The 27145-nt window shown below is 39.1% G+C and overlaps 1 protein-coding gene across 1 annotated transcript; it reads left to right on the forward strand.

Moving 5' to 3' along the window:
• Window positions 1-66: 66 nt before the first annotated feature.
• LOC124268574 (protein SDA1 homolog) lies at window positions 67-26731 on the forward strand. Its single transcript, XM_046703605.1, has 21 exons — window positions 67-220; window positions 1156-1260; window positions 1937-2035; window positions 2932-3114; window positions 3576-3641; window positions 3921-4013; window positions 6378-6464; window positions 6788-6892; window positions 7179-7251; window positions 7584-7687; window positions 8031-8088; window positions 8378-8436; window positions 9784-9860; window positions 10640-10737; window positions 11834-11910; window positions 12122-12257; window positions 22181-22266; window positions 23850-24043; window positions 24583-24667; window positions 24944-25099; window positions 26625-26731. Exons 1-21 carry the CDS (start codon window positions 131-133, stop codon window positions 26676-26678), a joined length of 2085 nt encoding a protein of 694 aa, XP_046559561.1. The 5' UTR covers window positions 67-130; the 3' UTR covers window positions 26679-26731.
• Window positions 26732-27145: the final 414 nt, after the last annotated feature.

Genomic DNA, 27145 nt, shown 5'->3' on the forward strand with positions numbered 1-27145 from the left:
AGAATTTTATACGGTAAAATATCATAGCAAAGGGAGAATACCAACTTTGCATAACATTGAAATCAACTTCCGTTTCCGGTGTTGATCCACACGTGCAATGTTTTGAGATATTTGTTCGGGAACAGCCAAGATGACAGATCGAAATCGGAATAAATTACCAACCAATCTTCCACAGCTTCAGAATCTTATCAAAAGAGATTCTGAATCTTACAAAGATGAAGTAAGAATTAACAAGACTGTCATTTATCTAACTACAGAAATATAAGCTTATAAACGACCAGGTGGCTATGATAATATTTCAGGTTCTTGTTGACGAATGATTTAGCAACAACATTTGTCCACGGAGCCTTTAGAAACGTTGTCTTTGATATGATTATCAAATGTATAATGTTTTCATCATTGTTTGAAACTAAGCGTATCCCAATGCGTAGATCGATGTTCATGCTGTTGATCACTGGATTGTCTGGTCTCGATTATTTACAGACCGCCGCTTTATAGCTGGAATATTGCTGAGTGCAGCGTAGAAACTAAACTCACTCAGTCACTCATTGTTTGAAATTGCAATCCTTGGAAACATTTTGGAAAGCTTTTTTTTTATCATTCTATGCCTAAGAATAGTTGTTTTTTATAACAAAAACCTAACCCTAAACCTAAACCCTCGAAATAATCCTAATAAATAGAATACATTTCAAGTGGGGGTCATGGGTGGAATTCTTACCCAATCCTTTTGCTTAAGTACACTTATCCAGTAGTGAGTGTAATGGAGAAAATTATTCTGCCTGTCAGGTTTTTGAAAATACCTACATATTAAGCAAGCAGCTATATAAACAGTAGTCAGTAAAGCTGTATGGTGTCTGTTGCAGTATGGTTACAATGATTTGGTTCTTTGCTTGTCAAATAATTTCTTCTATACTTATATTGTTATTGTTATGTTTCAAGATTACAAGGGCCAAATCCTAAACAAACCTTCAAAGCAACCTCACTGAAGTAAAAGGTATATCAGTGTGTGAGTTTAGTTAATGTCCTTTTCAACTCTTCCAGTTTGATGTTGAGGGCAAGGGAGACATGATGCAGGCTTTAGATTTTCAGCATTTCAGATAAACTCAGGTGCATGGGAATGGCCAAAAGCTAATGACATATCTTTTGTATTTTCAGTTTCTGCAGCAGTACCGACACTATCAATCAAATCTGCAGCTGTTCCAGCTAAAACCATCAGCGTTTTCTAAAACCTTAGAAGAACTGTTGATATTTCTGGCACAGGTGGGTAACTTCTTTTAGTGGCATAGAGAAGTTGGTGTGATAAACAAGGGAGATAGTTCTATGGATATGCAAGTTCTTTATTGCAGTATTTACGACATTTTGGTGTAGATACTAACACTGTTGGCACTTGCTTGATAATGGTGTAAGCTCTAACCACTGAACCATGGAAGCTGTCTTCAGGGGTTAGACTTGGAGAATTGTTTCATTATATGTAATCCCAATTCATGATCCCATGTTCATGATGCTGGCTGAGTGAATGAATGCTTGCGATGACAATCACTGGATTATCTTTTCTTTTCCAAACTTGATTATTTGCGTTTGGCATTATCAACATTGAAGATAGGTACCCAAGTTGCCCTGAGTCAGGAATTTACAGGCTGCCATAATAGAGCTAGAATATTGCTCACAGCAGTGTGAACCAACATTCTTTTCTTATTGTGATACTGTCCATTGTAACAGCTTAATGACAGCCTGCTTTGAACTTGATTGTTCAACGATGTGCTCTCATGATTCATGAAAATAGATTAATAATTTAGAGAAATTAAATTTAAAGGAACCTTTCATATTGATTGCCATGAATAATTGAAATGAATGTATCAAGAGGTCTGAAGAAGGATTATCATGATTATTAGGATGTATCAATATTTAATCATATCTATTTGTCTGATGACACCAGGTGTCCCACTGTTACCCTGCCGACCTGTCCGAGTTTCCCCAGCAGTTGCGAGACCTCCTACACAGACATGCCACAGCACTGGACCCAACAATGAGACTGGTAATGGCAGTTCTTCTATCCATGGTTTGTTAGCAGCATTCTTGTGGGTTTCAGCCAAGCATTCTGCAGCATCATAGATCGATGCTCATGCCGTTGATGACTAGATTGTCTGGTCCAGAAATGATTATTTACAGACCTCCGCCATATCGCTGAAACATTGTTGAGTGCGGCGTTAAACAACAAACCAACCAACCACATCAGGTGAACCCTGATAGACCTTTGACTTCCCAATTTACATGAACATGATGAAGGAAGTGTAGTTCTTGGGCCAATCAGATGTCAGCTTTCTAACATGATTAGGTTTCATTAGGGTTCCACCTTGATTATTTATTTTAACAAACAACTAAGGGGTGGTGGGGTCATTACGCCGAAGACATTAAATCCCCTCATTGGCACAATGTGTGAAGCCCATTTCTAGTGTCTCTTGCTATGATATTGCTGGAATATTGCCAAAAGTGACGTAAAATTGTATTCACTCTCCAGCATACAACCAAAATATTTCTTCAAAGATACTTTGTAAAATGCCATGGTGCTTAGATACATGCTTTAGTATCAACAGCAATATATTCTTAGATACAACATATCCAAGTTAGTAATGGTGCTGAAGTTTCTTTACACATGGAACAAGCTGGTTCATTTCTTTCTCAAGAATCACTCACAATCACCTGAAGGATTGGATTAATATATCTAATGTCTCAACAAATAAGCTGCACAAATGTAGTTGTGGTGGATAGTGGTTACTTGAGACAATTGTGCCAGTTGTAATGAAAAAACGTATGTAAAACCAGACATTTAAGAGATAACATATTAAGATACCATACTTAATGGGACTATGAATATGATGTTGTCTTGAAGATGCCATGTCTTCATTTATATGACTGTGTTTGTGTCTGCAGTCAATGGTGAAGTCCCTGATCCTTTTACGAAACAAAGGCTTGATACCAGCAACCAGCATCCTGGAACTGTTTTTTGGACTGTTCCGTTGTCAAGACAAGCTACTGAGAAAAACACTCTACAAGTACATTGTCACAGACATAAAGAACGTCAACTCCAAGCGCAAGAATATGCAGCTCAATTCGGTAAGAACACAGCAACAGTATGATTGTATTTGTAAGGATGTCCCTAGGCTATTGGTTAAAACGTCCGCTCGTCACGGACTTTCTAGTGTCCGCCGCTGTAATATTGCTGGAATATTGCTAAAAGCAGTGGAAAACCAAACTCACTCGTTCACTTTAATCTGATGACTGAAGTACTGTCACTCAATGAATTTTGGTTGACAATTAAATATAGTGCAACTTTATTGTCTCAAACATATTTTGCTCTGTTTAAACAATATACTGGTAATTACAATGTTGTCATGCATATATCATTATCAACTATGGAAAGCTATATTCAGATTGCACCCAGAGCTCCAAATCTTCCTCTAGCTGTTTAAGTGATGTCTAGGGTTTCTGTATCAGGTTGTGAAGCAAATATGTCTAATAATTTTGGTATTAAATGAGATTTGTGACAGTCATTCGTAATGTTCTTTATGTTCCAGACTCTTCAGAGTTTTATGTACACGATGTTGACAGATAAAAGCCCTGTTGCAGCCAAAATGTCCTTGGTAAGATCCTCATCAGTATTAGCATTCAATAATTTTATGAGCAGGTTTTTATCCTCTACTCCTACTGTAGTGAAAGATTGGTTGTAGAAGACATAACAGTGTTGAATCTTTGACCACATGAGGCTGCTCATATCAAGCCAACGCAAAGCTATGTAGTAAGTCGTAATAATATACTTAGAAGTATCACAACAGTTTGAGGCATTTTTGCAGCCTCTTATTTATCAGCCCTGTCAAGATTGTAATGTAGCTGAGATGTGACGTTGAGCCTCTGTGTTCCAGGATGTTATGATTGATTTGTACAAGAAGAATGTGTGGAACGATGCCAAGACTGTCAACGTCATAACAACAGCATGCTTCTCCAAGCATGCCAAGGTCAGTAATCACTGGCTCAACTGTCTTAAAATGTACAGTCACTTGACAATCTAAATGGTGGGTGATTTGAGTTCAGTGCCACTTTGAATAATATTTTAGCTAAGATGTCATGCAAGCTTATGAGGGAGAAAGCTCAAAGTTGACAGAGCCACCCATTATTACATTTGCCATATAAGTATTCCTTGAGGGTCATTTTGTCAAGGTAGTAAGTTTATTTCAGGTGTGGATATGTTCCTTTACGGTAACATTAATACTAGGAAACATATGGGGTGTTGCGGTACTCTTTTCCATGTGTGTCTGTTCACTAAAGGGGCGGTGGGGTAGCCTAGTGGTTAAAGCGTCCGCTCGTCACGCCGAAGACCTGGGTTCGAATCCCCACATGGGTACAATGTGTGAAGCTCATTTCTGGTGTCACCCGCCGTGATATTGCTGGAATATTGCTAAAAGCGGCGTAAAACCAAACTCACTCACTCACTGTTCACTAAAATTAAATTTAAAAAATTGAAATTGATATGAATTTTATTCCTTTATAAATATCATGTTATTGTTCTTCCTCCTTCTTGGGCAGTTAATGGAAGACCTCGGGCTTCTGCAAATGATAATGCCCTCAAAAATAGCATTACCGTTATTATTGATAAAATACATGGAATTTGTGTTGAAAAGAAAAAGGAAACAATGAAGGAATTTGACTGTAGGTTTACTCAAAACCAACTTCTGATGGGGTTGACTGACCAAATGTAATTCGAACAATTCAAGTGACGTCACAACAGAACGTGACAATATTCGACCTTGGCCTTTGACAAGACCATGGCCTGCAGCATGTCAAACTATGTCAGACACAACGTCAGTTGTCAGTGTTCGGTTTGGTCCAACAACAACATTAATAGTGCAATTGTTAAAGGCCGGGGTTCAAACCTATACACAGATGGGGTGTGGCCTCCTGCCTTGCCAAGCTGTCTTTCAATGCAAAGCAATGCAGTATTCAAGTACATTCCATGAAATATCACAAAATTGACTTACCGGTTCTTCATGAAATTAAGCCATAGTGTAACCAAGTATGTTATGAAGACACACTTCAAAAAGGGTTGATGCGGACAGTGTACAAAACCTGCATATTAAAAATATATAATCTCTTTTTGAAATCCAGATTTGAATTTGCCAGTGTATCAGTCAGGAGGCCAGAGAAGGTGCGTCTCCCTAGAAACAGACCTCTGAGTGGAAGTTAAAAAGCTTCATTCAGGGTTTCATATTTCACTTTCTTCCCAGGCAGTCAGTGAAACTGATGCCCTCCTCCACTCCCCTGACCCCCAGCTGTGCGGGTTGTACACTGATTTGACTCTTGGCACTGAGTGGAACTCTTGATTCCCCCCAGAGGGGTGATATTGGCTTGATATCCTTGTTATTATTATCAACACATCAAGTAGGCAAATTTAATTATCTTCTATAGTAAACCTTTGATGTCCTAGATTCTTTATAATAACATAAGATTCCCTAAAATGCAGTAATAACATAACATTCTGTACTTTTCAAAACCCAAACCCGTAAAGCCTGAAATGAACCTTGCTTAGTTTTAGTATGCTAACTTGTGGGTCAGACCACACTTCATTGACTTGTACTATCGGAATAAACTTGACATCTCTCATTATCTGGCTGACCATACTGATTTCCTCACAAGATGGATCCAAGTAAGCGAAGTGCTCGTTTTACAATCGAAATACCTGGTGACCAAGAAGTCAAGCAAGGTATTCTCCAAAATCTGAAACAAGTGAAAGCACACCTAAAAGCAGAGACAAGCAAGCCTGCTAATAATGCATGAGTCTGTCATGTTTGTCTTCATGAAATGAAGGGAAGGGTTGTTGGACATTTACTGTCAGGCACATGTTTGTTCTAGTAGTAAGTTCCAAGCTTAACCTATGACATCCCTAGACTCCCATCAGGCTCTTGCCAGGCACCCATAGCCATTACAGTCCCGTCACTCATGGGCAGATAACATCTACACTGCTGAGGAGTAGCCAATGGGGGGACTATTTGGGAACCCACTGGGGATTTGGAGGTTTGCGCACCGGCCTTTAAGGTTAGCACCAGCAAGAAAGCCAATATTACCGCTATTAAAGCGGGAATTCGGGTTGCTTTGACTTGTTTGCCCCAGAATATCTGCCAGTCCAAAGCCAAAGTCGAATGAACCGACACACCCGCTATGACGTCACTTGACAACAGAACTGATAGTGGCCCGTCGTTAAGGTTAAGCGGTCCAATATCATTTGCAGCGGCCTGCAAATTTCTGATAATGGGAGGGCAGTTTCATGATAATTCCATGTGTTTTAGCTATATACCTTTATAAATATCATTTTACTGTTCTTCCAGATACTTGTTGCTGCCCTGAAGTTTTTCCTAGGAAGAGATGAGCTTGATCAGAAGGCTGAGAGTGACAGTGATGATGATGATGACAACGTGAGTCATGGGCAGAGTTATCTTTCCTTGATCTGTGGAATGTTTGACTACATGAGGCTGCTCATATCAACAACACAAAGTTGTGCATGCTTTACATGTAGAAACATACGTTTAATGAAGCAATTTCCTTTATCAATATAGAACACACTTTATGGATGCATCTTTTTTTTGACATGTATACAAATTCTTGTACCGTATTTTCAAGCATCTGTTTAATGAAGCTTCTTGCAATTTCCTTATCCTTTACCATTTATTAACAAAATTCTTCTGTTTTATTGGCATTTTATGTGTGGTTGATTGGTTATGAATTGCTATGTTTGCAGAATGCATCTAAGAAAACAGCAAGAGAGTTATCACTCGCCTACAGAGTAGGGAAGAAAACTAAAAACAGGGAAAGAAAACTGAAGAGAGCACTGGCTGTTCTGAAGGTGAGTAGACCAGGCTGTGAGTGTCATGTTGACAGGTCAACTGACCTGTAATTTGTATCTTTTGGCCTGATGTTTTGTGTTAAGAAGGTGTGAAATTTTGTATTGTATGTTGAAAAACTGCACTATGTACCCAATTATCAATGTGGAATTCAACGTGTATGGGGTCATATTATTTTTGAAAAATTCTTGTTTTCCTTTGTAGAAATATGACCCTTTCTGATCTATATTTCAAATGTATTGGTAACCACCTTGTTGTTTAATCCTCTAATCATTTAACTTATTTCAGAAACAAGGGAGCAAAAAGAAAAAGGCTGAAGTTTTTAACTTCTCAGCTCTACACTTGATCCACGATCCTCAAGGTAATCCACTGTAAACACATTGTAATAACAAAATTCCAAAATGTTTCTGAGGATGAGAGACTGATGATTAGTTTTGTGTTTCTGACTGAAATGTTTTGCCATAATAAGCAATGTTCCAGTGATATGGGAGAAGCAGCCAGCTGTGGTTAATTTGGCTATGAGTTATCTCCCTTCATCAATTTTTCAGGATATTCTCGTGGCATAGATGTCCAACATACTAAGGTTCTGCCATTGTACTGTTTATGGTGTTATCTACAGCTCGGTCCATTGTTGCTTGTTTAAAAGTTAATGAATGTTTTTATGGATATGCAGGGTTTTTGTGTTTTTTATAGAATTTAGTGAGAAGCTGTTCAAGAAACTTGAGTCGTCAAATGAAAGGTTTGAAGTCAAACTGTTGATGATGGATCTGATTTCAAGACTTATAGGAATACACCAGGTATAGTTTCTGAATTTTTCTAGTGTCTACCAGTCATGTTTCACTGACTTTAATGAGATGACAAATCATTACACAATATTCAGTGCAATGATCGATTGTTAGAAATGGATTTTTGATTGAAGTATTATGGGATGAAATATGTTTATTATAAATGTCATTTATTAAATCTCCACATACTTACACATACTTGGCAATGAATAGCACTTTGATTTAATGGAAAAGAGTTGCAACTATTCTTGATAATTGATGTGATTGATCAACTGGATCACTTATCATGAGTATTTGAACAATTGGAACTTATTTATGTCAGCAATGTTACTTAGCTGTTTTTGTTTTGTTACAGCTGTTCCTGTTTAACTTTTACCCATTCTTGAAACGATTCCTTCAGCCGCATCAGAGAGGTAACTGCTTCAGATTGCTTTGACGTTAACTTGAACTTTTTTAGAGAAAAATATTTCATTGCAACAAAAAAACAATGGTTTTGAACATGTCTACTATGAAATTCTATTACAAGATGATTTATTAACCCTTAAAGTGACTGTTGATGATAGGTATCACGTTTTATCACAGCCTGTGTATTGGTATGTTAAGATGCAGCAAGGAACTACATGAGCTTGTCCCTACACCTGGCAATATTTTTAGACATCTGTTGAAACAGATATTTCAGATAATTTTTGTTTCTTGTTTCAGAGGTTACCAAATTGCTGTTGTATGTTGCACAAGCTAGTCATGAGTTAGTTCCCCCTGATGTGAGTAAACTTTAGACTTAAGAGTTGTTCCCCCTTGACATGTGTTTATAGACGCAGATGATGTGCCCTCACTCCACTGAGCAATGTTTGTGTGATCGGTTCACTTCATAATGACAGACCCGTGAAGATCCGAGTTATAATTTTGACTTCAGTCACCCATGCTTGTCGTAAGAGGCGACTAACAGGATCAGCTGATCAGGCTCGCTGATTGTGTTGATACATGTCATCATGTACTATCTGTGTTGATTGTTGTTCATGCTGTTGATCACTGAATTGTCTGGTACAGACTCAACTATTTACAGTGAGTGAGTTAGTTTAGTTTTACGCCGCAGTCAGCAATATTCTAGCTATATGGTGGCGGTCTGTAAATAATCGAGTCTGGACCAGACAATCCAGTAATCAACAGCATGAGCATTGATCTGCGCAACTGGGAACCGATGACATGTGTCAACAAAGTCAGCGAGCCTGACCAGCAGATCCTGTTAGTCGCCTCTTACGACAAGCATGGGTTACTGAAGATCAATATTCTAACCCGGACTATTTACAGACCTCTGTCATATAACTGGAATATTGTTAAGAGTGGCATTAAACGGCAAAAAACAAATCATTATGACAACATATAACGTCACACACTAATTGCAATAACTTGAGTTAAAGGACATCGGGGTAGCTGAGTGGTTGTGGCATTACACCAAAGTGGTTTGATTCCCAACATGGGTACTCTGCTATGATGTTGCTGGAATGTTAGTAAATGCAGCATCAAACCAAAATCACTCACTCAGTCCCTTGACAAATGTGCAGTAGACTTAAAGCTAAGTCATACTAAGAGACTAGAAGAACTGTTGTAAAATATGCTAACAAATCACACTAGTATTCCCCTTTTGCACAGATGAGAACAACATCTTGATTGTAACATATGTTATATTTGGGATTACACTTTCTTAGTAAAGTACAGATTCTAGTACTTTTGATGGGTTGAGTCCCATCCGGGATTCGAACCCACACCCTCAGAATCAGGCACCTAATCGCCAGCACACAAAGTCAGCCGCCCAACCCACTCAGCCACCGTAACTTCCACAAAAGTGGAAGTCGGACAACTGGTAGTCTAGATTGTGGACTTTGTGTACCCCTCTGATAAGTGTTAATTGGCAAGGCTCCCGTGGCTGAAAGTAATCAACATCTTAATTAAACAATTTTAAAACCAGTTTACAGAGAACACAGTGTAGACAAGATTAAGTCCAAAACTAAAGATTGTTTAATTAATTTTCATTGATGATGTTTTGGGATATATTTCTTGTATTTCTTTTACCATTTCTCTTTGTTGATGATCTAATGTTTCTTGTTCAGGTAATGGAAGAGGTTTTGGTAACGATCTCCAACAACTTCATCACAGAGAGGAACTCAAGGGAGGTAATGGCTGTGGGGTAGGTGTGATGGTTTCCACAAAACTAACTCTGTTTACTAACTCTGTGAAAAGTTTTGGCTAAAACACTCACCCTTTCTTTTCAAGTATATTGGCATATTGACAAAAACAAATGGAAACTGAAAATATGTCTCTTCTTTTTGCACCTATTTCAGCAGTGAATAATTACCGGTATATATGTTATAGAAATGAGTACACATGTGCCAAGTCTGACATCCCATTATCTCAGACTTTACACGTTGCAAGATAAGCTTTACTTACAAGGTAGATGTGTAAGCTGTGACATATGTCCTGCCTGTGATTTTAATAAAGGTGTTCAAAGAACACAGTAACACTCCTCCAGAGAGTTGGTTGTGAATGTGATTTCAACGCAGTATCTGATGCATTTAAAAGATTAACGGAAAGTGGGGTGCAGTTTTTTATCGGAATTTAGCATACAAGTGCAAGATGGACACAAATAATTTGACTTTTGAAAACACTATAAGCTGGAGCTCAAGCTCAAATTGGGCAATGCAATTGTTTAAAGAGACATTTTCATGAGTCGAATATTGAATGTTTTGAATTATGTTCATAATGCCCTTTGACTGTGAACTTTCTATTTGAATGTGTTGAAAATGGAAAATTGTAGGCATGTCAATCTTTCAAGGACAGGACAACGTATCAAGTTCATGTTCATAATGTTCATGCCATATTTAGTTTTCTTGGTTCAGGGTATGAGTTAGATACATGTACTCGCATTAGTAACGTAATTACCTATGGAAACATTGCCATCTTCTCCAGACTGAATTCCGTGCGCGAGGTGTGTGCAAGGTGTCCACTGGCTATAGGGGAGGATTTGCTGGGAGACCTCGTACAGTACAAGTCACACAGAGACAAGAGTAGGTGGCAGACCTGTAGCCCTGACAGACCTAAACTTTGAATGTTGTAGACATGTAGCACATGGAAACCTGGACCCTTAGTGGAACTGTAGTAGTTATGTAGTACACCTATCATAGAATGTAGCAGAGCTGTAGTGGTCCTTTACCAGGCCTGCAGTGGAACTGTAGTAGGAATGTAGCAGGCCTGTAGTAGAATGTAGTGGAGTTATAGTAGGCCCTTACCAGTCCTGTAGTGGAACTGTAGTAGGAATGTAGTTGACCTGTAGTAGAATGTAGTGGAGTTGTAGGCCTTTATCAGTCCTGTAGTGGAACTGTAGTAGAATGTAGTGGAGTTATAGTAGAAGTAGTGGAGTTGTAGCCATTTACCAGTCCTGTAGTGGAACTGTAGTAGAATGTAGTGGAGTTTTAGTAGAATGTAGTGGAGTTGTAGGCCTATACCAGTCCTGTAGTGGAACTGTAGTAGGAATGTAGCAGGCCTGTAGTAGAATGTAGTGGAGTTATAGTAGGCCTTTACCATTCCTGTAGTGGAACTGTAGTCAGAATGTAGCAGGCCTGTAGTAGAATGTAGTGTAGTTATAGTAGCCCTTTACCAGTCCTATAGTGGAACTAGTCAGAATGTAGCAGGCCTGTAGTAGAATGTAGTGGAGTTGTAGGCCTTTACCATTCCTGTAGTGGAACTGTAGTCAGAATGTAGCAGGCCTGTAGTAGAATGTAGTGGAGTTATAGCAGGCCTGTACCAGACCTGTAGTGGAACTGTAGTTGGAATCTAGCAGGCCTGTAGTAGAATGTAGTTGAGTTATAACAGGCCTGTACCAGACCTGTAGTGGAACTGTAGTCGGAATGTAGCAGGCCTGTAGTAGAATGTAGTGGAGTTATAGCAGGCCTTTACCAGACCTGTAGTGGAACTGTAGTCGGAATGTAGCAGGCCTGTAGTAGAATGTAGTGGAGTTATAGCAGGCCTGTAATGGAACTGTAGTCAGAATGTAGCAGGCCTGTAGTAGAATGTAGTGGAGTTAAAGTAGGCCTTTACCAGTTGACTGTATTTAAACTATCGTAGTAGGTGTGTTGTAAACCTTTGAAACTGTTGATTTTTCAGCTGTGATGATGGCAGCTCGGGCCCTGATCCACGTGTACAGACAGCACAACCCTGCACTTCTACACAAGAAAGATAGGGTAAGTTTCAAAGATAACCAGCTCTAGGGTACAGCTGGCAGAGTGTATTTACAAATCAGCATCGGACGCGTTCACCAAGATCCATCAGAGTTTTCTAGTAATTTGTTCAGCTAATCATGCTGTTTTACCATAGTTTCACCACACTGTTAAGTAGACAACTATACACAGATGTCTGCCGTACTGTTGGTGTAACTGTCTGGTTGTGTTTCAGGGCCGACCGTCAGATGCGAAGAATGAGCACATCGCGTTGAAGTACGGTGAAAGAGACACCAAGGACTATATCCCTGGGGCTGAGGCGTTGGAGGAGATGGAAGAGGATGGAGCACATAAACCTCAAGATGGAGATGGTAGAGTTAATGTTTTTCATTAAAAAATGGAAATAAGTTCTGACTGTCCCACTAAAAAGGCTTTTGCTGTTATATAGCCCAGTTGTCAAGTGTACTGGTCATCACCATAGCTGAGTTTTGTTTGCATTTATGTTTTATGATGCTCATTGACAAGACGATTCTGAAGTTTCTCAACTGGTTTGGACTTGATGCACTGATGGTGCAAATCATTGTTCAAAATATCAATCACTGGATTGTCTCATCATTACAGGGCTCCAGATAAGGGCCGTATCGGCGTATGTACGGATAAATAATATGCACGATACGGTAGGAAATAATTTAGAAAATGTAGCAGATACGCACCACAGCAATGGTGTACGGTCTTAGAATCATTTACATACGTATGTATCTGAAAAGTATTGTTTTGTTTATTCATTGACCTGTTTCCAGTGGTGTGGTGCATATTGAAAGAAAATCACTCCATTAATTTCCATTCAGTACTCTAAATGTACACTGATCTGTATTGAGAAACATTATACCCTGAGCCCTGAAATTACTCTTATTGTCATTACCAACTGCAGTCACTCATATAGCTGCAATATTGCTGAATACATCCTTAAACGCCGAGCAAACAAAATATTTCAATCAACCAATTGCAATAAAATATGAAATATTTTCTTGGCAATGATATGTGTGTCCCTTTGTTGATGCTGTTTGGGAGATAAAGATCTTGAAATGTGAAAACTAATTATATATACCCGAAAGTTGTTTGAGAGCATTCTGTGACGGTCTGTTGGTCAGATTGGCAGTCGTGCAGTGAAGGGAGGATGATGAAGACAGCGATGGAGAGTGGGTCACTGCGGCATCATTCCTCCGACGAGGAACAGGTCAGTCCCAAAACAAATCTCACATATCAGTTGTCTGGGATTCACCAGTACTTATCCTTTACCTGAATGTCTCACTATGTATAGAGGAGAGTCTCTCTTATGAATGGTGTGCTGTGTAACTGCTGAAATTACATTTACTCAGGGATGAGAGTTTTCTATAGATATACAGATTGTTTTTTGTCATGGGTATCCTTTGTTGAACAATTTGTGCATAAATCATATAGTACCCTAGATCTCCTAGATAAAAATCATGCCTATCCTTGTTTGACAATCAGAAATATCCCAGAATGCAGTTAGGGTATTGTTGTTTTCTTTACAACCTAAAATAACATGTATCAAATCAGAATAGTCTCCCTTACTAGATGCCCAGCTTTAGAGGCAACCGCGAGTGAGGATTTGATGATGAGACTGTGGCCAGATTGATTGTTGTCATAGTAACCTGATAGCTGGGGTTTTAATGTTGCTTAAAATACATGGAATTTGTGTTGAAAAAGAAAGGAAACAATGAAGGAATTTGACTGTGGTGGTTTACCTCTAAAACCAAACTTCTGATGGGGTTGACTGACCAAATGCAATTCGAATACCTCCAAGAGATCGCCACAACAGAACGTGATCGATATTCGACCTTTGGCCTTCTGAAACGCTCTTCCTTTGACAAGACCATGGCCTGCAACATGTCAAACTATGTCAGACACAACGTCAGTGTTCGGTTTTGGTCCAACAACAACGTTAATAGTACAATTGTTAAAGGCCGGGGTTCAACCTATACACAGATGGGGTGTGGCCTCCTGCCTTGCCAAAGCTGTCATTTAATGCAAAGCAATGCAGTATTCAAGTACATTCCATGAAATATCACAAAATTGACTTACCGGTTCTTGATGAAATGAAGCCATAGTGTAAACAAGACACACTGCAAAAAGGGATGATGCAGACAGTGTACAAAACCTGCATTTTTAAAATATATAATCTCTTTTTGAAATCCAGATTTGAATTCGCCAGTGTATCTAGAAACAGACCTCTGAGTGGAAGTTAAAGCTTCATTCAGGGTTTCATATTTCACTTTCTTCCCAGGCAGTCAGTGAAACTGATGTCTCCTCCTCCTCCATTTCTGGACCCCCTAGCTAAGCGGGTTGTACACTGATTTGACTCTCTTAAGTAATTGAGTGGAACTTTGATTCCTCTCCAGAGGGGTGATATTGGCTTGATATCCTTGTTATTGTTTATCAACACATCAAGAAGTCAAATTTAATTATCTTCTATTAGTAAACCTTGGATGTCCTAGATTCTTTATAATAACATAAGATTCTCTAAAATGCAGTAATAACGTGTAGCCATTCTGTACTTTTCAAAACTCCAAACCCGTGAAAGCCTGAAATGAACCTTTTGCTTTAGCTCTTTAGTATCGCTTAACTTGTGGTCAGACCACACTTCCATTGACTCCTACTATCGGAATAAACTTGACATCTCTTAATATCTCGCTGACGATACTGATTTCCTCACACAAGATGGATCCAAGTAAGCCGGCGTTTCGCTATTAACCTAAAATACCTGGTGACCAAGAAGTCAAGCAAGGTATTCTCCAAAATCTGAAACAAGTGAAAGCACACCTAAAAGCAGAGACAAGCAAGCCTGCTAATAATGGCATGAGTCTGTCAGTGTTTGTCTTCATGAAATGAAGGGAAGGGTTGTTGGACATTTACTGTCAGGCATTACATGTTTGTTCTAGTAGTAAGTCTCCCAAGCTTAACCTATGACATCCCTAGACTCCCATCAGGCTCTTCTTGCCAGGGCACCCATAGGCCATTACAGTCCTGCCATGTATGGGCAGATAACATCTACACTGCTGAGGAGAAGCCAAATGGGGGACTATTTGGGAACCCACTGGGGATTTGGGAGGTTTGCGACCGGCCTTTGCTAGGTTAGCACCAGCAAGAAAGCAATATTACCTGCGCCATTAAAGCCGGGAGTTCGTTGTTTTGACTTGTTTGCCCTGCAGAATATCTGCCAGTCCAAAGTCAAGCTCTAATGAACCAACACACCCGCTTATGACGCCATTACTACTGGCAACAGAAGGCGATAGTGGCCCGTCAGTTGTAAGTTAAGCAGTTCAATATCATTTGCAGCGGCCTGCAAATTTCTGATTATTGGAGGGCAGTTTCATGATAATTCCATCTGTTTTAGCTATATACCTTTATAAATATCATTTTACTGTTCTTCCAGATACTTGTTGCTGCCCTGAAGTTTTTCCTGGGAAGAGATGAGCTTGATCAGAAGGCTGAGAGTGACAGTGATGATGATGATGACAATGTGAGTCATGGGCAGAGTTATCTTTCCTTGATCTGTGGAATGTTTGACTACATGAGGCTGCTCATATCAAGCCAACACAAAGTTGTGCATCTTTTTACATGTAGAAACATATTTTTCGTTTAATGAATTGCAATTTCCTTATCCTTTACCATTTATTAACAAAATTCTTCTGTTTTATTGGCATTTTATGTGTGGTTGATTGGTTATGAATTGCTATGTTTGCAGAATGCATCTAAGAAAACAGCAAGAGAGTTATCACTCGCTTACAGAGTTGGGAAGAAAACTAAAAACAGGGAAAGAAAACTGAAGAGAGCACTGGCTGTTCTTGAAGGTGAGCAGACCAGGCTGTGAGTAAGTCATGTTGACAGGTCAACTTGACCTGTAATTTGTATCTTTGGCCTGATGTTTTGTGTTAAGAAGGTGTGAAATTTTGTATTGTATGTTGAAAACTGCACTATGTACCCAATTATCAATGTGGAATTCAACGCAGTATAGTCAAGTATTATTTTGAAAAATTCTTGTTTTCTCTTTGTAGAAATATGACCCTTTCTGATCTATATTTCAGATGTATTGGTAACCACCTTGTTGTTTAATCCTCTAATCATATTTGCAAAACAAGGAAGCAAAAAAAGAAAAAGGCTGAAGTTTTAACTTCAGCTCTACACTTGATCCACGAGATCCTCGGTTGTAATCCACTGTAAAACACATTGTAATAACAAAATTCCAAAATGTTTCTGAGGATGAGAGACTGATGATTAGTTTTGTGTTTCTTGACTGAAATGTTTTGCCATAATAAGCAATGTTCCAGTGATATGGGAGAAGCAGCCAGCTGGGGTTAATTTGGCTATGAGTTATCTCCCTTCATCAATTTTTTCAGATATTCTCGCGGGCATAGATGTCCAACATACTGGGTTGTCTCTGCCATTGTACTGTTTATGATGTTATCTACAGCTCGGGCCATTGTTGCTTGTTTAAAAGTTAATGAATGTTTTTATGAATATGCAGGGTTTTCTTGTGGTTTTTTTATAGAATTTAGTGAGAAGCTGTTCAAGAAACTTGAGTCGTCAAATGAAAGGTTTGAAGTCAAACTGTTGATGATGGATCTGATTTCAAGACTTATAGGAATACACCAGGTATAGTTTCTGAATTTTTCTAGTGTCTACCAGTCATGTTTCACTGACTTTAATGTGATGACAAATCATTACACAATATTCAGTGCAATGATCGATTGTTAAAAAATGGGTTTTTGATTGAAGTATTATGGGATGAAATATATTTATTATAAATGTCATTTATTAAATCTCCACATACTTACATATACTTGGCAATGAATAGCACTTTGATTTAATGGAAAAGAGTTGCAACTATTCTTGATAATTGATGTGATTGATCAACTGGATCACTTATCATGAGTATTTGAACAATTGGAACTTATTTATGTCAGCAATGTTACTTAGCTGTTTTTGTTTTGTTACAGCTGTTCCTGTTTAACTTTTACCCATTCTTGAAACGATTCCTTCAGCCGCATCAGAGAGGTAACTGCTTCAGATTGCTTTGACGTTAACTTGAACTTTTTTAGAGAAAAATATTTCATTGCAACAAAAAAACAATGGTTTTGAACATGTCTACTATGAAATTCTATTAAAAGATGATTTATTAACCTTCTTAAAGTGACTGTTGATGATGAGGTATCACGCTTTATCACAGCCTGTGTATTGATATGTTAAGATGCAGGAAGGAACTACATGAGCTTGTCCCTACACCTGGCATATATTTTTAGACATCTGTTGAAACAGATATTTCAGATAATTTTTGTTTCTTGTTTCAGAGGTTACCAAATTGCTGTTGTATGTTGCACAAGCTAGTCATGAGTTAGTTCCCCCTGATGTGAGTAAACTTTAGACTTAAGAGTTGTTCCCCCTTGACATGTGTTTATAGACGCAGATGATGTGCTCTCACTCCACTGAGCAATGTTTGTGTGATCGGTTCACTTCATAATGACAGACCCGTGAAGATCCGAGTTATAATTTTGTCTTCAGTCACCCATGCTTGTCGTAAGAGGTGACTAACAGGATCAGCTGATCAGGCTCGCTGATTGTGTTGATACTGTCATCATGTACTATCTGTGTAGATCGATGTTCATGCTGTTGATCACCGGATTGTCTGGTACAGACTCAACTATTTACATTGAGTGAGTGAGTTCAGTTTTACGCCACAGTCAGCAATATTCTAGCTATATGGTGGCGGTCTGTAAATAATCGAGTCTGGACCAGACAATCCGGTAATCAACAGCATGAGCATTGATCTGCGAAACTGGGAACCGATGACATGTGATAACAAAGTCAGCGAGCCTGACCAGCAGATCCCGTTAGTCCCCTCTTACGACAAGCGTGGGTTACTGAAGATCAATATTCTAACCCGGACCTTCACGGGTCTGACTATTTACAGACCTCTGTCATATAACTGGAATATTGTTAAGAGTGACATTAAACGACAAACAAACAAATCATAGTGACAACATATAACGTCACACACTACTTGCAATAACTTAAGTTAAAGGGCAGTGGGGTAGCTCAGTGGTTGTGGCATTACACCAAAGTGGTTTGATTCCCAACATGGGTACTCTGCTATGATGTTGCTGGAATGTTAGTAAATGCAGCATAAAACCAAAATCACTCACTCAAATGTGCATAAGACTTAAAGCTGAGTCATACTAAGAGACTAGAAGAACTGTAAAATATGCTCACAAATCGCACTAGTATTCCCCTTTTGCACAGATAATGAGAACAACATCTTGATTGTAACATATGTTATATTTGGGATTACACTTTCTTAGTAAAGTACAGATTCTAATACTTTTGTTGAGTTGAGTCCCATCCGGGATTTGAACCCACACCCTCAGTCAGGCACCTAATCGCCAGCACACACAGTCAGCTGCCTAACCCACTCAGCAAGTGCTACTTCCACAAAAGTGGTAGTCTAGATTGTGGACTTTGTGTACCCCTCTGATAAGTGTTAATTGGCACGGCTCCCACGGATGAAAGTAATCAACATCTTAATTAAACAATTATAAATTACAGAGAACACAGTGTAGACAAGATTAAGTGCAAAACTAAAGATTTTTTAATTAATTTTGATTGATGATGTTTTGGGATATATTTCTTGTATTTCTTTTACCATTTCTCTTTGTTGATGATCTAATGTTTCTTGTTCAGGTAATGGAAGAGGTTTTGGTAACGATCTCCAACAACTTCATCACAGAGAGGAACTCAAGGGAGGTAATGGCTGTGGGGTAGGTGTGATGGTTTCCACAAAACTAACTCTTTACTAACTCTGTGAAAAGTTTTATAAAACACTCACCCTTTCTTTTCAAGTATATTGGCATATTGACAAAACAAATGGAAACTGAAAATATGTCTTTTCTTTTTGCACCTATTTCAGCAGTGAATAATTATATATGTTATAGAAATGAGTACACATGTGCCAAGTCTGACATCCCATTATCTCAGACTTTACACATGTTGCAAGATAAGCTTTATATAAAAGGTAGATGTGTAAGCTGTGACATATGTCCTGCCTGTGATTTTAATAAAGGTGTTCAAAGAACCCAGTAAAACTCCTCCAGAGAGTTGGTTGTGAATTTGATTTCAACGCAGTATCTGGTGCATTTAAGAGATTAATGGAAAGTGGGGCGCAGTTATTTATCGGAATTTAGCATACAAGTGCAAGATGGACACAAATAATTTGACTTTTGGTGTTTTTGTTGAAAACACTAATATGGAGCTCAGGCTCAAATTGGTTAATGCACTTGTTCAAAGAGACATTTTCATGAGTCGAAGATTGAATGTTTTGAATTATGTTTATAATGTCCTTTGACTGTGAAGTTTTTATTTGAACGTGTTGAAAATTGAAAATTGTAGGCATGTACTGTAAAACGAGAAAATTTTGCGAGCAGGATATTTTTCACGAACTTTGGCGCTTTGTCCTGACCTCCGCCAAGAAAAGTTTTAAGAACAGCAGAAACAGCAACGAATTTTCGTGGTTTTTTAAAACTTTATTCCATATTATACCATAATGTAACATATTTAAAAACAATGCAGCATACTTAAAACATATTGTCTCTAAACACTATCCTTTATTAGAACATTATCAACACTGTCTTCTCAACGATTCACTCAGTCACTTGCCTGCAGACATTTCGTCAAGGAGCCCGGATGCTCGCAAGCAACGCACAACAGTCTCTTTGTTTTTTTTCACTTGGTCATAGCTGGACACTACTCATCGAGCATGGATCGGCTTTATCACACTAATCCTTAAATCAACATGTTTGTCGGTCTTGTCCTTCAAGTTCTTTGTCACGCTGTCAGCGTACCACTGTGTGAACTGAGCTTTCCTGGCTGTCTTGAACTTGGCATTCACTGACAAGTCCATTGGTTGTAGCTCGCCGGTGCAGCCAGCCGGAACAAACTTGACCAGGAAGTTAGGTTGTTTTAACAAGTTGAGGAATGACTCGCATCGGTGTGCAGTGAAAACATCAAAGATGACAAGTGATTTCTGGCGTAGTGGCAGTTTGAGTTGTTATTTTTGCGTAGATGGGTGCCTCTCGTAAACATAACACGTCGCAGAACCGGATGAGGTATCAAGGTCGCAAAATTTTAAAGGCGGGAAAATTTCTCGTTTTACCGTAATTCTTTCAAGGGCAGGTAATTTCAGATTAACAGTCATTGCTGACAAGGTATGAAGTTCATGTTCATAATGTTCATGTCATATGTTCTTGGTTCAGGGTATGGGTCAGATACATGTACTCACATTAATAATGTAATTACCTATGGAAACATTGCCATCTTCTCCAGACTGAATTCCGTGCGAGAGGTGTGTGCGAGGTGTCCACTGGCTATAGGGGAGGATTTGCTGGGAGACCTCGTTCAGTACAAGTCACACAGAGACAAGAGTAGGTGGCAGACCTGTAGCCCTGAGAGACCTAAACTTTGAATGTTGTAGACATGTAGCACATGGAAACCTGGACCCTTAGTGGAACTATAGTAGTTATGTAGTAGACCTATCATAGAATGTGGCAGAGCTGTAGTGGTCCTTTACCAGGCCTGCAGTGGAACTGTAGTAGCACTGTAGCTGGCCTGTAGTAGAATGTAGTGGAGTTATAGTAGGCCTTTGCCAGTCCTGTAGTGGAACTGTAGTAGCACTGTAGCTGGCCTGTAGTAGAATGTAGTGGTGTTATAGTAGGCCATTACCAGTCCTGTAGTGGAACTGTAGTAGCACTGTAGCTGGCCTGTAGTAGAATGTAGTGGAGTTATAGTAGGCCATTACCAGTCCTGTAGTGAAACTGTAGTAGCACTGTAGCTGGCCTGTAGTAGAATGTAGTGGAGTTATAGTAGGCCATTACCAGTCCTGTAGTGGAACTGTAGTAGAATGTAGTGGAGTTATAGTAGGCCTATACCAGACCTGTAGTGGAACTGTAGTCGGAAAGTGGCAGGCCTGTAGTAGAATGTAGTGGAGTTAAAGTAGGCCTTTACCAGTTGACTGTATTTAAACTATCGTAGTAGGTGTGTTGTAAACCTTTGAAACTGTTGATTTTTCAGCTGTGATGATGGCAGCTCGGGCCCTGATCCACGTGTACAGACAGCACAACCCTGCACTTCTACACAAGAAAGATAGGGTAAGTTTCACAGATAACCAGCTCTAGGGTACAGCTGGCAGAGTGTATTTACAAATCAGCATCGGTTGCGTTCACCAAGATCCATCAGAGTTGCCTAGTAATTTGTTCAGCTAATCATGCTGTTTTACCATTGTTTCACCACACTTCTCTGTTAAGTAGACAACTATACACAGATGTCTGCCATACTGTTGGTGTAACTGTCTGGTTGTGTTTCAGGGCCGACCGTCAGATGCGAAGAATGAGCACATCGCGTTGAAGTACGGTGAAAGGGACACCAAGGACTATATCCCTGGGGCTGAGGCGTTGGAGGAGATGGAAGAGGATGGAGCACATAAACCTCAAGATGGAGATGGTAGAGTTAATGTTTTTCATTAAAAAATGGAAATATGTTCTGACTGTCCCACTAAAAAGGCTTTTGCTGTGAGATAGCCCAGTTGTCAAGTGTACTGGTCATCACCATAGCTGAGTTTTGTTTGCATTTATGTTTTATGATGCTCAATGACAAGACGATTCTGAAGTTTCTCAACTGGTGGACTTGATGCACTGATGGTGCAAATCATTGTTCAAATTATCAATCACTGGATTGTCTCATCATTACAGGGCTCCAGATAAGGGCCGTATCGTCGTATGTACGGATAAATAATATGCACGATACGGTAGGAAATAATTTAGGAAACGTAGCAGATACGCACCACAGCAATGGTGTACGGTCTTAGAATCATTTACATACGTATGTATCTGAAAAAGTATTGTTTTATTGTTTTTCCAGTACTCCTGTATTGAGAAAATCAGGAGTACGTACTCCTGATCTTGAAACATTATCTGGAGCCCTGTCATTACTCTTATTGTCTACCAACTGCAGTCATATAGCTGCAATATTGCTGAATACATCCTTAAACGACGAGCAAACAAAATATTTCAATCAACCAATTGCAATAAAAATATGAAATATTTTCTTGGCAATGATGTGTGTCCCTTTGTTGATGCTGTTAGGGAGATAAAGATCTTGAAATGTGAAAACTAATTATATATACCCGAGTTGTTTGAGAGCATTCTGTGACGTGTCTGTTGGTCAGATTGGCAGTCGTGCAGTGAAGGGGAGGATGATGAAGACAGCGATGGAGAGTGGGTCACCGTGCATCATTCCTCCGACGAGGAACAGGTCAGTCCCAAAACAAATCTCAGACATCAGTTGTCTGGGATTCATCAGTACTTATCCTTTACCTGAATGTCTCACTATGTATAGAGGAGAGTCTCTCTTATGAATGGTGTGCTGTGTAACTGCTGAAATTACATTTACTCAGGGATGAGAGTTTTCTATAGATATACAGATTGTTTTTTGTCATGGGTATCCTTTGTTGAACAATTTGTGCATAAATCATATAGTACCCTAGATCTCCTAGCTAAAAATCATGCCTATCCTTGTTTGACAATCAGAAATATCCCAGAATGCAGTTAGGGTATTGTTGTTTTCTTTACAACCTAAAATAACATGTATCAAATCAGAATAGTCTCCCTTACTAGATGCCCAGCTTTAGAGGCAACCGGAGTGAGGATTTGATGATGAGACTGTGGCCAGACTGATTGTTGTCATAGTAACCTGATAGCTGGGGTTTTTAATGTTGCTTGTTTGCTGGGTCAATACTTGATTTTAAGAAATACGGTTCGCTCTACCACCATGTATAGTGTAATAAAGCACACTTTCGCCCTGAACTATTATAGTTAAAGCATGAGGACATGGTGGTAGAGCGAACTATATTTCTTTTCTAAGATGCCAAATTTAATACTTTCTAAGGATAATTACGATTAATCTAAGGCAGAAAACAGACGATGGTGTCGGTGACCTAAATTAAGAATCCTCGCACAGGGCTAACTGACGCGCTGTTCTATTGACATGTCTGCCCCCTACATTAAGACGAAAGTTACCAGAAAAACAAATTATAAACAGTTTGATGACGGTTTACGTTCAGGCTAAATATCTTCTCTAAATTATTTAAATTACATCTGTGATTAACGTAAACCATATGGGGCAATATGAACGGCGCATTTCTACTACCAACGTAAGTTTAGATCAGTACATCTGGATGAAGCTGACTAGTCAAGCCACATTCCACGGATGCATTGTGGGAATGTAAACATTGCGAAGAAATTACCAAGTGTGAAAAACTGTGAGTGGAACTGAGACATTTTTTCCGTCGGAAAACATAAACATAATGTTTCCACCAGTGATGTTAGCAGAGTGAAGCAACTGCAAACCAAGAAACGGGATGCACGGAGTAGTTTACTGTAGGAGGCTGTACAAGGCAATGACAACTGACATGCATCGTGACGTTAGTTTCATTGTGACGTAATGCAAAAAGTGTTCGATTACGAGGGGGCAGACTAGAATGGCGCAGTGACGCCAATACATTGTGACGTAATGCAAAAGTGTTCGATTACGAGGGGGCAGACTAGAATGGCGCAGTGACGCCAATACATTGTGACGTAATGCAAAAGTGCACATTATCGTCTGATAAAGTACTGTCGGCACCTTTGATCTTTCACCGAAGCATCTTAGAATATTCATTATTCAAACACATTACACATATCACTTTCCCAATGAGGTAGCAGTACCTGTGATTGGTGGGATTAAAGTTCATTCTGACGTGACACATTATGGGATGTCTGAGATCTGATAAGACATTGTGTAAAACGTGATACAGAAGTATTTACAGTATTGAGCAAATATAATTTTCTGGCACACAGCAAGAGGAGCTCACGAGGTTGGTGCCGGAAGACCCTGCAGAGAGGAAGCGGAAGGCTCAGGATGTCTCCGCCAACAGAATCCTGTCGCAGGAAGACTTCGCAAAGATTAAACAACTCCAGGCCTCGAAGCAGGTGCAGCACACATCGGCCAAGGGCAAGAAGAGGAAGTTTGTGGAGGCAGAGCCAGAGAAAAGGTAGGGGTCAGAACTAACAAAGAAGGGGGCAGCATGTTGACAGATTGGAGAGAGTGGCAAGGGTGTGCTACGTGTGATTAGAACCTATTTTCTCTTTGATTTGCATTTTACAAGTTGATTAGTAATTATAAAGGCAAGATGGATGACAACTTCTTTATTAGATCTTTGAATGGCATTTAGAAGTGATACACATAAGGAAGAGAGTTTTATGAATGTCAACTTCTTTATTATAAGGAACACAACGTTTCGTTCCTCACTCCTTCATCCTTCATATTTTGATGGGTGTTGCAATATATCACTGCTTCAAAATATTTAAAACAATTTTCTGAAAGTGATTACTGAACACATTTATTTGACGATGTCCAGGGAACCACAAGCAAATTCCCTTTTTTTTCTAGGATTTTCCAAAACAAACCATAATTCAAAAAGAGATACAGGCCCTGTTGAATAGTTGCATTATAATACATGAGGCTAATTGCTGTGTGTTGTCTCACAAATGAATATTTTGTTGTTACGTTAGTGATGTGTCTCTTTTGCAGGGGTGAGCTGCCCAACCTGGCTGATATTGAGAACGTGCACAAGAGGCGAGCCCACGACAAGGAGTCCAGACTGGCCACAGTGTTGGTGAGACAACTGTAAACGTTACTGTTCTTTATCTATCAAAATTGTTAGAAAAGTGTCATAACAAATGTGGGAATCGAACCAGGGTCTTTGGCGTCACAAGCGATCACTTTAACCATGAGGCTACCCCACAGCCCTCTAGTACTATAGTAAGAGGCAACCAATGTACTGGGTGGTCAACACTGGTTGTTAGTATGCCCTGCCAATGCTCATGTTGAGGTATCTATTTAACTTGCACCAAATCTGATCATAAACCACTACTGTTGTTGTCTCCCCTAGGCCGGTCGGGAAGATCGGGGGAAGTTCGGTCATGGGAGAGAGAAGATGAACCCCGATGCCAGCACCACCAACAAACAGAAGAAGAAGAGCAAGCCATTCATGATGGTCAAACACAAGATGCAGAGAAAGGTCAAAAGGTCATTCAAGGACAAACAGGTATGTCAAGGCTGAATATAGATGACAAAAACTATGAGATGCATAGAATTTTTAATAACCTGTGCCAAGTGTATGTTATTGTTTATCATCCAATCAGATGGAAAATGTGGAAGCCTGTGTTGATGCCAGGTTAGAACTAAGCTTGTGCTTGTGAGGTGCCTTGAGTGACATAATTCCTTGATGTTGTGGATCATTGCTCACAATACTGATCATTTGAGTGGTCCTGATTTGGTTAAAAACTGGCTGCCATCATATAGCTAGCATAATGCTGAGTGCAGTGTTAAACACTGAACAATTTCATGATGTCATCCTAATAATTTGCATGCCTGTGGAGATCCAGGTTACAATTGGCCTTCAGTAATCCATGCTTGTCTCCCCAGTCAAGATCCGGGTTAGAATTGGTCTTCAGTAACCCATGCTTGACTAATAGGATCGGGTGGTCAGGTTCGCTGACTTGGTTGACACCTGTCATCATGTCCCAATAGTGTAGATTGTAACTCACGCTGTTGATCACTGGATTGTCTGGCCCAAACTTGATTATTTACAGACTGACCCATACATATTGCTGCAGCATTAAACAACAAACCAATAATTTGCAACAATGTGTTGATGTCATGTTTCTGAGGACTGCTTTGCGAAGAACTAAAACAAGTGGACAGGTGGTGTTAACCAATTAACAAAAAATGTGATGCAAATACTTCAATGCTGAGGGAGACCATCAGAAGAAGTTTACCCATATTTGTGACCTAATATTGTCACCAATGATCTCCATTCTATACTATTCACACTTTGCTAAGGATCAAATCATGGATTCAACAGAAAACTATGATGTGGATTCAAATTTGGTTTAACTATCTAAGCTTATTGTAAGCATGGATCCTAGATTTCAGTATGTCATTTCATCTTGTGGAACCCATACCTGCTATTGACAGGTGTTGTGTACTTGTCATTGACTCGTTCCATGATATGCAAAATGGTTGATTGGTGCCATGAAAATCATTTTTATGGTTACTCATGTATCAAGTGCATAAGATTAGATTAAAGTGACTGTTTGCCTAAGGAGGGGTTACCATATTATTATTTCTCCAGTTTTAAATGGATACAATTTCAAATTATAAATCTATGTTTAAGTAAAGTTGTGAATTTTCTTATCCTTAGGCCAGACCAATTTTATTTCTTGTTTTACAGATTTTTGTCCTCAGTAAACCTAAAGGCAGGAGCAAAAAAAAAAAATCACCAGTCAAAGTAATATTCCTTTTAAATACTAAAAGTATTTTACTTTTGGCAATTCATGAAGTGTATATGGGCAAAAATACAATTTAAAAAACAATTTTGAGTAAGGTTACATTTTTGGGCAATAAAAACATAAGAATTTTATTTTTTGAGCGGGGATAATTATTTTTTTTTTTTTTCTTCTTATTCTTGAAAATAATACGACAGGCGGATCAGTAAAACAAGAAATAAAATTGGTCTGGCCTAAGCAAAGTGTGAGTAATATATAATACTCTTGTGGTTGTTGCTTCAGGTCGCACTGAGGAACTCACTACTCAAGAGACAGAGGATGAGCAAGAAATTCTAGGACTCTGGGACAACTATCTGTGTATAATTGTAAATAAACACTATTTACATCTAGTTGTGTACTTGTGTATAGTTTGTGCTGCAATGTTGTGTTTAATCAACAGTCAGGGTGGTTGAGAAGCCAAGTGGTCGAAGTGTTTGCTTGTCATGAGTAATAACAGAGTTTGATTCCACCTGTGGTACCTCCCTTCCACTCTCTCTGATGCTTAAACACATGCACATGTACAAACAGTGATAGAATATGGAGTGTGTTTAGGCATGGTAATTATCATGAAATAGCAGGAGCATTTGCTAATCCAGTGTATGGAGAAGAAGTCACTTGGTAAACTTCCAAACATCACAGACTCGACTACAGACAGCAGGCATCCGTGATCAGTGTTAGTGACGTAGGCAGTACTAGTGTAAAGAGTGTTTTGGTATTATCTAGTCCAGAACAAGTCGCTTATTTGATTGACACATGTCATTGTA

The sequence above is a fragment of the Haliotis rubra genome, unplaced genomic scaffold (genome assembly GCF_003918875.1).
Source record: "Haliotis rubra isolate DU_JTF1 unplaced genomic scaffold, ASM391887v1 Scf1, whole genome shotgun sequence".
Lineage (NCBI taxonomy): Eukaryota > Metazoa > Mollusca > Gastropoda > Lepetellida > Haliotidae > Haliotis > Haliotis rubra.

Bases quoted from the DNA above. Each gene is read 5' to 3' on its own strand.
- LOC124268574 (XM_046703605.1), top strand. From the start codon at position 131: ATGACAGATCGAAATCGGAATAAATTACCAACCAATCTTCCACAGCTT. The intron at 1,261-1,936 runs GTGGGTAACTTC...TGATGACACCAG, and splicing joins TGTTGATATTTCTGGCACAG to GTGTCCCACTGTTACCCTGC. The intron at 6,893-7,178 runs GTGAGTAGACCA...AACTTATTTCAG, and splicing joins GAGCACTGGCTGTTCTGAAG to AAACAAGGGAGCAAAAAGAA.